This window comes from Mastigoproctus giganteus, chromosome 6, assembly GCF_048544385.1.
Source record: "Mastigoproctus giganteus isolate SK-2022 chromosome 6, ASM4854438v1, whole genome shotgun sequence".
Lineage (NCBI taxonomy): Eukaryota > Metazoa > Arthropoda > Arachnida > Uropygi > Thelyphonidae > Mastigoproctus > Mastigoproctus giganteus.
The window spans coordinates 202,307,705-202,320,309 of record NC_143580.1 but is presented as its reverse complement, the minus strand read 5'-3'; the positions used below and the strand labels follow the sequence as shown (position 1 = coordinate 202,320,309).

At 36.9% G+C, this 12,605-nt stretch overlaps 1 protein-coding gene across 3 annotated transcripts in view; it reads left to right on the top strand.

Moving 5' to 3' along the window:
* LOC150084881 (uncharacterized) overlaps positions 1-12,605 on the top strand; it is a 150,017-nt gene that overhangs the window by 125,074 nt on the left and 12,338 nt on the right. For all 3 annotated transcript variants that reach the window (XM_090376682.1, XM_090376680.1, XM_090376679.1), the window contains 7 exons: positions 51-746; positions 1,337-1,585; positions 1,670-2,014; positions 4,017-4,262; positions 9,747-10,025; positions 10,185-10,424; positions 11,004-11,237. In XM_090376682.1, coding sequence (XP_090232808.1) covers positions 51-746; positions 1,337-1,585; positions 1,670-2,014; positions 4,017-4,262; positions 9,747-10,025; positions 10,185-10,424; positions 11,004-11,237 — 2,289 coding nt within the window. The remainder of the gene's footprint in view (positions 1-50; positions 747-1,336; positions 1,586-1,669; positions 2,015-4,016; positions 4,263-9,746; positions 10,026-10,184; positions 10,425-11,003; positions 11,238-12,605) is intronic.

Genomic DNA, 12,605 nt, shown 5'->3' with positions numbered 1-12,605 from the left:
TGCTATAGGAAGACAAGAATTTCTAATTTTTCCCCTTTTTTCTTTTTCAGCTAATGCCACAAGCAGGGCACTTAACATGTGTACCTATAAAAATACCACCTATCGGCCTGGAGAGATATTTTTTGACGGTTGTGAGCATCGATGCATTTGTGGACAAGACCTGGAAACCACCTGTCAAGACAGATGTCCCTTTAATGTGCACGCCATGACAATGAACGATCCGCTCTGCGAAATAATAGAAGACAGTAAAGATCCTTGCTGCAAAGTTATGGCTTGCGAATCTTCTCCCGAAAATACAACTTCCATTCCAAATGTATTCCCTCAGGAAATCGTCCCATCTACTGAACCGACACGACATTTGGATACTGAAAAACACACAACCGAAGTTGTGAAAATGACTGAAAAAGATACGACCGAAGAGCAACCTATATCTACAATCACCGTGGCTCCCTCTACATCTCCACCACCTGATGGCAAAGAGATGCGCCGACTTGAAGATGAAGAAATGAGAAACGAAGTAGTTACAGAGAGTAAAGAGGAGCAAATATCTCCAGAAGAAAAATCGGAAGGCCACACGATGCCCCCTAGTGGCGACGTAACCACAAAAGATGAAATGACAGACCATCCCATTCCAGTTGATGGCACGACAATGATGAATGAAACAGGGCATGATGACAGGATGGGCGGAGATGACTCCATGCAAGGCATCAATGACTCCATGCTCAACGATATGGCAATGAAGAAAGGTAAGTCCTGGTAGCATACTTGATCAATTGTTTAATAACAGTTCATTTTTTATCATTTATCAATTAAGAGTGGTGACGTAGTCAGAACTATATCTTCTTTCATGAAAAACTTTGCAGTAATACTGTTACGTAGTCTATCTTCGATGGTTACGAAATCGTAACCATCGAAGATAGACTAACGGTCGCATCATGGCGGATTTCATATTATGTGTCAAACAGAACGTAAGCTCTGTAGGCACCGAAATGGAACCGTGCAGATAGGCGATTATCTTAAACAGCCAGAGTGGACATTAGCAGATTAGACAGAATACGGCTATCAGTTTCTGAATCTTTTAATCACTGTTTACTTCTGTTATCTAGCTCTCGCAATAGTCCCTAGTGTTATAAGCGTCACTTAATTCTATGGAGGCTCTATAACTCCAGTTACCGTTCTTCAATGATTTATATCAAACCAAATACTATACTAAAGTATCTTTCTGATGCTATCACAGCCTATTTTTTACCAAAATTCAATAGTTACCATGGCAACCATTTCCTTACTGAAATAACTATGAAATATTACTAATTTTCTCATTTCATTTAAATTATAGATCAGCCGATTCGATTTGAAGGATGTGAATTCAACAATCAAACCCTTAACATTGGAGAACAGTTTTTTGATGGATGCGAATCGAGGTGTATTTGTGATGGTCAGGGTCACATTACTTGTCAACCAAGATGCCCCTCAAATGCTGTTGTTGGAGACAGCTGCAGACAAGTTCAAGATCCTAATGATTCCTGCTGCATGATAGTCCTTTGCGAGCCACCAGGAGACACAGAAACTGTGGAGAATCTAGAAGGTAAGATGCCTTCAGTATGAAAATATGTTTGGAATTCTCGATATCAGTTTGTTTCTTTGTTCTAATATGTCCTTTTTTTTGCAGGACTCAAGATAAAGTTAGAATCTGCCTTACCACAAAATGCTACCTCGGTTCGAATACGTATGACTTTACAGATGAAAGATGACGAGATGATGACCGACATGGGTCATGCTATCATCCAAGTGTGGTACGCTCCATTTAATAATGGTAGCAATGTCGCTTGGACCAAACAGAAATTCTTACTGAACGAGCTACGAAATATTTATCCAAACATGTTCGAAGTCACTGTGAACGGTCTTGCATCCAACACTCAATATTTCATTAAAGTGATGAAGCCGACTCATGGGAAGGATGGAGAGACTAAGCCAGTGTTCAGCAATACAGTCAGCGTTAAAACATTCCAGCCAGGTAGAAATCAGATTTTATTATTTCAGATACATTTCTTAGAATATTTTAAAGTTATTTCTAATACACTTTTCACCACCATAACTGAATCCAGAATTGGATTCAGTAATGGTGGTGAAAATTCAAGTTAATGTTTCTTTATTCAGTCTGAGAAATCCCTTGCAGATGTTAAGTTAAACCTCGTCATTAATGTAATTTCATAGACTTCATTAATTAGGGTACGTTGAAAACCGCTCCATAAGGCCATACTGGTTCTTGCCCTTGAAAATTTTGGGCGCATCAGCCACTCTGGTCATAATGTGACAGTTACTACGATTTTGTTGTATTCTGTACAAGTGCATACTTACGGACCGCTTTGCATGTGGTGGGGCTGAAAACCGTTAATAACTTAGTGGAAAAACTTTACCCTTCGCTCCTGAGATCGGCTAGTTGCACCTCGATTGAAGAGGCCTTTAAGAATTCCTGCAGTCTCCTAAGATAACCTAGAGAAATGGCGAAATCACAATGCTGTCATGGAAGACACTGATGGTTAAAAGAAATAAAATAAACCTTTACATTAGTAACAGAAACAGAGAAAAATGTTTATCTTTTTTACTCCGGCACAGCCCTCTAGTTCTGGGGCTAGATTTCACTGCAGCCGATATAACAACGTTTAATTAACAACGGGTAGTACACCATTTGTGGCAGTGTACGAATCCGAATACGCATCAATATAGTTAATAATATTATTATTATTATTACTATCACAACTTATTATTAGCTACAATTACAAATAATTAACAATTGTATTTAAGGTTGTTTCTTTGTCGTTTTAAGTTTGATCCACCATCTTGGGGAATCGGTGATAGCGTCATCAGATTATCTCTTTATGCGGTTTTTAGTAAAATGACATGGAATTTTCTTTTACATATATTCGAAAAAAAAAAAAAATAAATAATAATGATACAATATAATGTTTGATTTTCATGTGAATTTTATTATGATTAAACTTGTTAAGGATAAATAATTCTTATAAATTATTTGTCATAATAATAATTATACAATATAATTTTATTATATCACGTTTAAAATTATATTTTTAAAAATTGAAAAAAAGGAACAGAGTGGTCAAGCACCAGAGTGCAGTAATGCATATGCGTTTGTGGACCGTAGCTGTTCGAGTTCGCGTAACTGCTAAATAAGGAGGTTAATTATTTTATTCATTGGTAAAATAATTAACTTAACTCCTCTGACGTAGTGGTCGAGCCCGGATAAACAAGAATATTAGTTCCTTTTGAACGACACTTGTCACTTGTTTGGAGAGACCAGATCTTCTCAAATGAATCTCTTCAAGTGGAGCTGACATAGTTTCTCTCTAAGACCGATAGAGAAGGGCTTTTCATCAGGGGTTATTGCATATTTTTTCCCACCAAAGAAAACAGACAACAATTTAAAATAAGACTATCCATAAATAAGAATTTAAATTCTGCCATGTTATAATCTTAAATTCACTAAACATATCATTTAAGATTGCTCTAGTGTATAGAGTGTAATATATCCCAATCCAATTATATTAAGTGCGACAAAATGTAACGTGCTTATATACACATCTCGACTAATAATCAAATGGTTATCGTGCATCCACTTTTGAACAGAGGTGAAGTCCTCTTGCAGACTCATCTGAGAAATCTTTCTGTTTCTATTCTGGAACTTTGAAAACGTATGCCTTACTGGATTTATATCCTCCATTATTCTTTTCAAGTATAGATTTATATCGTCAGCAATATTTCCCCCCTTAACTTTTGATATCGTACAAAATAAACCACTCATGAAAAAAAAAAATATTTAAAAGACAAAAATAAACATCCCCTGTAATAATCCTAAATAATAATTTCAGAAAGTAAGCATAATTTAGACTGTGATATAATTTTTTTTTTTGATGGCTCTGAAATGTCAAATTTTTTATTTATTCTTTGAGGGTCGTCAACAAGTATATGTTTTTAAGGAAAAAATATTGTTTTTCCAGCTGTGAAAGCGTCATTCAAAGGTTGTTTCCATCACAACATGACCTATGATGTTGGGGAGGTGTTCTATGATGGATGCGATTACAAGTGCGTATGCCACGAATTTGGCTTATTGGAATGTAGAGAAAGGTGTGATGTATACATCGATACTGTAGGACTGGAACATTGCCAGTGGGGACCTGCACCAGATGATTCATGTTGCTTTGTACCACACTGCGAAGAAGATGGTCTTACAACAGAAGGACCAGGTAAGTGCCCATAAAGTGATTTATCACACAACCTACTGAGAATGAATCTCCTTCCCAATCCTGTGTAATTTGAACAATGGCTTCATTAATACTTTATTTTTATTTTTTTTTTTGTGTTAAGGAGAAGCATTACAACAGATAATTTATGAAACTCGATAAAAAACCATGATATCACTTCCAGATGCTTGGGTTATCTTAACAAGGCAAGCAGAGTCCATCGCTTCGTGAGGTTCTTATCACACTCTCTGCTTACTATCAGTGCAAAAAAAAATGTACGTAATTCGTCTGACCACACGACTTTCTTCCATTGTTCCACTGTCCAATTACGAAGTAGGCGGAGATGGGAGAATCCCCGGTGCCGTCAGACAACTAACACACTTGTCCAATCACGACGTTCTCGCCACCAATGCAAGAGGATTTTTCTATTTTTCCCTGAAACAAGTGGCTTCCGAATAGCTAGGCTTCTGAACTGCCAATACGCAATTTCTTCAATTCCGTGTGCATGGTACGGGTCGTTCTTAGCTTGGTTGAATTCAGATGTAAATTTTCTGCATACTGGATGTTCTATCTTTTCGTACAGTCCTTCTTAGAGTACAATGACTTCGATCTTGAAGAATTTTTTTTTCTGCCACAGTAAGCCTTTAAGATGTAGAAGAAATCGTTTGTTTTCGAAATCAGTTATGTCTTTCGTTTCTTGAATCATGGCTCCTGCTAAACGTGCACCTACGATAAGACCCTTTTCAAAGTCTAATAGATCACGCATTTTCCTCATACTGGCTTCAGATTACTGCAATCGAAGAGCCTGAGCAGTCTTTATACTCATCACAATTTTCTTTGCATCTGTTTGCATTTCTTCTGTCCGTGATTGTCTTTATACAAAGGTTCGTATTTTTTTTTTTTTTTTTTTGTTTTTTGTTCGTATTTTCTGTTTGTCCCGGAGTACAAACAGAAAATTTATTTAATTATCTTTCTATACATTAAAATAATTTTCCTCCTAGTGATATTTATTCAGCCAATGGGAGATGAGGGATGCGGTTACGTGGTAACACGTAACAAATACTAAAATACGTAACAGAAGCTTGTTTTACTGTGGTAAAACAAGCTTCTGTTTTCGCGGTCATTCTAGATAAACCTCGTGCACGCGCTTTGTTTTATCGAGCATGACCACGCGGTACCATTTTTAATTTCCATATGTAACGTATTTATGTATTCATAACTGAGGAAGAGACACACACACACACACACAGTGTCGAAAGCTTCTGTATTTTATTTTATTTTATCAAAAGAAGCGAGCGCAGCCCCCTAGTTATTCATTAGTTATTCATTCATTTTGAACAGACCTAATTCGATAATATTTAAATGAAGAGACAAGAAAGTGAACTAGTTCTGTTTCCTGAAGGAACCAGGTCCATTATTTTTGTTCGTAGTAGCCCTATTCCCTTTCGTCCTAACTGTGGGCGAGTATCTTGAGTTCTAAAGAGGTAGTACCCTCCAGTAGCAACCTCTTCTCATTCTATTTCCTGTTGAAAAATATCTTAATATTTTATAGTTATGTTACAGAGACTGTTGGGGATATTCAGAGTCCTACCAGGAAACCGAAGAGTATGTTCTTTGTTATGCCACCTAAGCTATACGGGAAAAAACGGAGGTATTATGTCCAAACAAAGGTCAGCCGACAAAACAGACAAAGCATCGTGACTCCGGTATTTTAATGAATACTTCACAGAGCTGATACAGAAAAATCACAAAATGCGCTTGTGAGACGGCTAGAAAGAGGAACTGCTTTAGAGCCGAGACCTATTATTAATGGATTTTCATGTCTTTTGTGCTGGGAATTTTATTAAGTATTCAAAGAACATCATTCGTAGTAAGAAGGTCAAGGAGAGGTCAACTGTCGGCTCCCGACTAGAGGCAACCTGTTGCTATTTTCACTAGTTATTCTATAAGGATGCTTTGTTATCTTCTGCATTTCGTATGAAGCGACGACACGAAGTCTCTTGTTTGTCTGTACAGACAAAGATTAATTACATGCTGTCAGGAGCGCCACCTCACAGTTTGCATATAAATTACTCACCATCTTTTCCCGCCAAAAAGTTCTTATGTGCGACTTCAGGCGATTGTCGGTTCAGAAAGGAAGTAGAAAAAGTTCTTTAAGGATTTATTGACATGGTTTCTGAAAATTCATTATGCAACGCAGCAACCGTTGTATCAATTCCAAGTTTCCTGTACCATTTTAATCACCTGGAAATTAGTTTTGATACCTCTCTTCTTCATATTTCTAAAAACTTCAAAGCAAACACATTCATTATTAAGGACGGACGAAGGTAATATCTTAATCAGCGCCCCGAGCAGAAAGATTTTTCAGAGCCCTTTACTAAGGATATAGATATTTTTTGCGTCATTGTTTTACTGTTTTTGGCGCCCCTTAAAGAATGGCGCCCCGGGTAAGAGTTCTGCAAGCCCGTGCCTTAATCCGGCACTGTTAATTATCAAGACTGCAGAAAATTAATAAATTAAAACTGTTCTTCCTTCAGACAATTTTCAAATTTACTTTATGATTAAACATCTTTGCCTACAAAAATGTTGGAATATTTTCGTGATTCAAAAATTTATATCTGATGATGTTGACATGAGCGAGAAGCAGTCATAACAGAAAATACAGTATTGGAAACAAATAATAAAAGTAAAAGCATTCCAAATACCTATTATTTTAGATGTAGAATTTATTCTAAGAAACTCGTTTATGCATTTTATTGCTTGCTGCTATCTACATAGATGGCGCCACTTTCTAAACGACTAGTATATTTATTAACAATTTTCGTGTCTTCAACTTTTTTTCATGACATGTTCTGCTACTACCGTATTTTGACTACTGGCTATAGGTAGAAAATATAGATGACTACATGAAAATGTTTTCGATTAAGTTGTAGACAAAAGCAGGCTTGATTACTTTCTTGATGGAAAAGTTATAAACTAAGTTGTGTTGTTGTTGTCTTATATGTTTTAGATTTCATCTGCTTGATTCCTTTTTTAGCTCTGATTTGTAGTTCCAACTTTTCGGTATAATGAAATGCTTATGCAATGCACATTCTTCTATAACTTCCTTTTTTTCACTAGAAAAATTTAGTCTTCCCTATTTTTAACTATTGACATAATCTGATCTCCCCCATCACAACCCTCGTGGGGAGCACAGTTGGTAGGATCGCTGTCCTCCCCACACCGGGTGGAAAAAAACCTGAGATGGAGTCCCGTCGATGATGGGAGGAATTTTTATGGGTCTTTTTCACAACGTGACTGAGTTAGTCGGTCTCAGGCGAGGGTAGAATGTTTTTTTCATCCGAAACTCGGGTTTTTCGTCCAGCGAACAGAAAACCGACCTCAGAACGCACGCAATTTACAGTCAATATACATGGAGCAATATGACTTTACTTGCTGATGCTCCTGAAATCCTACAACAACAACAGCTTCAAGAAAATGAACTCCCATCTCAACTACACTCATCTGCAAAACTTAGTCACACGCTTTCCACTGTGTGAAATAAAATGCATGTGTAAAAGCCTTTTATGTCACATAAAATTCGCATTAAAAGCCAGCACATGAAAAGGCTTCAGGGGTATTTTCCATCTTTATTCCTGCTAAGGGAGAGAACGTATCTGAAAATTTGCTGGAGACTACAATATTGCAAGATGTAAGTTTAATGACTATCAGTACTGAAGACCATTTAGAAGGATAGAAACCGGCCAAACACATGCAGAGGATGCCAGATCCAGAAGTGTCGCCTCAAGGCTATGGAAACAATTCAGAAAACAAAAACATTCAACTGCAAGAAAGGTGACGGTAGTTAGCAGGCGACCAATATCCGGCAAAACGCAACATAAAAATGCCTGCATGCTAATTTTCATTAGAGCTCTCACCGACAGCAGGTTGTAATGTATCAAGACATGCACTGTCTCGTAGGCTTAAAGAAAAGTGATTCTATGCCAGAAAACCTGCAATTTTCGCTATTTTGCCTAGTGTCACAGGGTAAGACTGTTTATCAAGAATTACAGAGCACTGCAACTGGAACCCCGCCTGAATAGTGATTCTCGGCAATATTGCATCTGAAGAGAACGTTGTGCTCTATATCAGCCCTCCAACGTATGGGAAAATTAAGTTTCATGGTGGGGAATAATGGTGCGGTGGAGGTATCACCACTAATGGTTGTGCGCCTGTCAATTTCTTGAGGAGTGGAACCGTATCTGCTCGACGATACAGAGATGAAATCTTTGAGCGCTACATACAGCTGTTTTGGGATACAACTGGTTCTAAGTTATTATTATTTTTTTTTATGGACAATAATGCACTGTCCCATAATGCTCAGTTGGTTAATGATTCAAAGGATAGTAGGGCTGCCGTATCCCCATACCTGAATCCTGCAGAATCTACCTGGAATGCTTTGAGGAAGCCAACTGAAAGTTGTCACTCTCCCCCGGGAACCATACATGAGCTGGTTGGTTGGTTGTTGTAGGGTTTTAGGAGCATCAGCATCTTGGACCACATTACACCGCATATAATATATATGTAAATTTAAATTGCGTCTGTTCGTGGTCGATTTGCTGTTTTCCTGGACGAAAAACCAGAGTTTCCGGGAGTAAAAACCACACTGTTCTCGCCTGACACCGATTAACTCAGCCGCGTACCGAAAACGGCCTATAAAAATTCCTGGCGTCATTTGAGGGGGTTCGAACTTAGATCTTTTCCACCCGGTGTGGGGGAGGACGACGATTATACTAACTGTGCTACCCATGAGGCCTATGTGAGCTAAAATCCTCCCTCAAAGGGAAGGAGATTTCTTTTTCACTGACTTCCTGAATAATCTTGTTGGCATCATGAGAGTTTTACTGCTGTGATAAAACTCTCACACTATGAGAGTTTCATGATAAAACTCTCATAGTGTGAGAGTTTTATCACACCCCAATTAGTCCTGGTATAATCTTTTATTTATAGAAAGAAACATTTAATATCTTCTCCAGTTGATGATTACCCTTTCATGACATGCAAGTGTATTGTATTCTGGTAGCTTTTATGATGTGTTTATTAACAGATGTCTAAACGAGATTTTATTAAGATCTCGACATGTGTAACTTCCTTAATTTTTGACATGAGTGCAATGAATAAACAATTTATAAAGTGTTCAGCACCCATATTTGTTAAGTACCTACTCTTTCTTATCCATCTAGTTTGCCAACGTAGTGCCGTTTTCCCCATTTAAGAATAAATAAAGGAGCTCTGTTTATTTATAAAATACTTTTTTTTAATGAAACACCCAAACATAAAAGGTACTGGCACCTATAGAACTTAGTACCGTGCATGGGTTGAAGGTTGAGAAGATAGAAGGCACTTGTTGACATTAGACATGAATATCTGAAGATTGTAGTATTCAGGAAGTACATTTCTGATGCGCTTGCACTACATGAAGTTAAAACATTTTTGTTTCTTTGATAGAAATGCCCAAATTTCCGGGCGAAGAGACTATTTGTGTCCTAGGTAGTGGCGAAGTTCGAAATGTAGGAGATAAGTGGGAGTTAGGAGATGGCTGCAAGAGTCACATGTGCACTTGTCTCATGCATCCAAACGGGACTACATTTGTCGACTGTAATGGGAAATGTCCTGAGCTGCCCGAAGATGTACATCACCCAACTCCGGAGTGTCCACAGCCGCTGCTGATCACCCCTAACAATCCTTGTCTGTGTCCGTATATCGTCTGTAGTAATTCTGTCCACCGTAAGTAGTAGAAATGAATCCTCTTTATCCTTGTATAAGAAAAGATTATTAAGTAATCAGAATTATTTAATGATCCTTCTATAAATATCGTTTCGACTAAGCAGTTTTCAGTTCTTTACTTTTAAGGCACAAATTAACAATTTATTTTGTTCATTATAGCTCTTACCCTCCCCATGGCTACCTGTGAGCATAATGGAAATTATTATCGTGTCGGAGAAGAATTTTACGATGGCTGTCGTGCTGTTTGTCACTGTGGTCAAAATCTAGTGGTAGACTGTGCCAATGTGGAATGTCCACAAGACTTCCCGCCACATATAAGTGAATGTTTGGAATGGGAGATAGACCCGTTCTTCGTACCAACTCCACCCAACTGCTGCCCGCCAACCAAATGTAAACATGGTAAGATTATTTTCGAATCATCTCTGAGTCATTTTTGATTTTAAATATTCATTATGCTTTTTTGCACAAAGGTGTCTGTCTATCCAATTAATTTCTGTAAATCCGATATCAATCTAGTTGTGGAGTTATTTTAATAAGGAGTACTGCTGCTGATTTTTAATGGGATAATTTTTAGATTTTTAAAAGCAAAGGACAATGTCAGTTCATTTTAGCTGAAATATCTGTATTAAGACTCTGCTGCAGCTGAAAGGGAATGAATTAAGTGGGGAAGCCCACAAAAGCATGTTCAATTAAACGTTTCGGATCCTCTTTGGAGGTCAGCTCTCAAGTCAACAATCTACTATAGGAAATAATACTGAGACCGGATGATTCAGCTTTAAGGGTTGCCAACCGACTCCAAAGATGGTTCTAAACATTCTTTTTAAGCAAAACTGTTTTTAATATGCTTTTGTGGGTTCCCGCTTAGGATACACAAACAAAAAAGAACCTTTTGAAAAATACGTGAAGTCAAGTACAGTAATGCCTTTCATTCAAAATATTCATCATATCTTATTTGTTTTCTTTCTTTCTGTGTTTCAGATGGATCTTGCCTATTTAATGGAAAGAAATACAATAACTTCCAAGCAATTCCCGAAGACTGCAGCAAAAGGTGTGTCTGCGTTCATGGAAATATAACTTGTGAGAACAAATGTCCTCCTCTAGAAGATCATCCTCCATCTTCTCTTCCATGTCCTCCTCAAATGGCTGAGCAGGGACACCTACCTGGAGACGACTGCTGTCTTCACTGGATGTGTAGAGAACCCGAAAAACCAGGTATTTCTGATTATTCTGCGCTTGTAAGCAATAGTGGCAAAACCGTAGCTTAGAAAATCGGTATTTAATTATATTCAGTATGAGAATTCTGAATATTGATCACACTGTTTTTATTTAAAATATTGAATATAATTTTTTAAAGCAGTTTTTACCATTATTTCAGTTCCCCGTTAATTTATTAAAATTAAAAAGGAACTTTTTGCATTTTATGAGAAAACAAAGCTGTACGTTTGTCTTTCTCTCTATCTTCTGTTGAACCGAAAATTAAAGCAATGTGGTCTTCAAAAGAAGTTCAGAAGCTCATTAATTTCAGTTAAATGATTTTGTTTTCAGTTTACATTAATAAATCATGTCTTATGAATCTTCATTAACAAAAATCAATGTAATCAAACGGTATGAAACCTTGATTATTTTTTAACTTCCTAACTCAGATAAAGTCTAAATGCTTTTCTTGAACGCTTCCCATACCATAGAAAACTGTATGCTAATACCTCAATAAGAATCTATATATACACGCTTGGTTAAATCATAATAATTTAAAAATCAATAATGAATAACCATTTAATCAAATTTTTTTACCTCTTTTATTCTGAAACTACTTTCTTGGTATCCTGATGCTGTACGATAATAGATTTATCCATGGCACATCATCATCCGATTTCATCGAAGATATATCCGTAGTATTTTATACACGTTTTCATTTGACACATTCGGCATCACTAGTATAAAAACAAATTACATATAAATGAGGATGAGTACACTTTATTTTAGTTTCCTGTTAGTTATTCTTTCTAATGGGAATGAAATCGCTAACCAATGCATAACCTAAGTATTGCTTAGCGTTTCTTGTCACTGAGGATTATAAAGCCATAAAGTTTCGTAGTCAAAGAATTTTAAAAATTAGGGGAAGATTTTTATAGAATTCTACGAATTTTTTTGTCTTAATCAACACTATGCATTAAAATTTTAAAAAGGAAGTCTGTGATTGTTTATTCTGTTTGATGCAGCATCCCTGTACGAAACCATTTAAGCGTGTACAGAACTAGCGTGAGTACCAATTAAGAGATAATTTATGCAAGTGCCACTTTGATTACGCCGTTCTCTTTGATCATGTACACAGAGAAAGGCTTGATGTAGAGAACTAAAATATTCTTTAGATACACTATATTTTAATGCTATTTTATGGTTTTTGATTTTCTTAAATGACATCGATGAAGGGATAGAAGGCGTAATGTCCAAATTTGCAGGTGATGTAAAGATTGATAGAGTAGTCAATGATCACCGCCAAGGAGAGCTTTTTCAGAGTGACCTGGATAGACTTCAGGAATGGTCAGAAAAGTGCAGCTTTGTTTTAATCCAGCAAAGTGC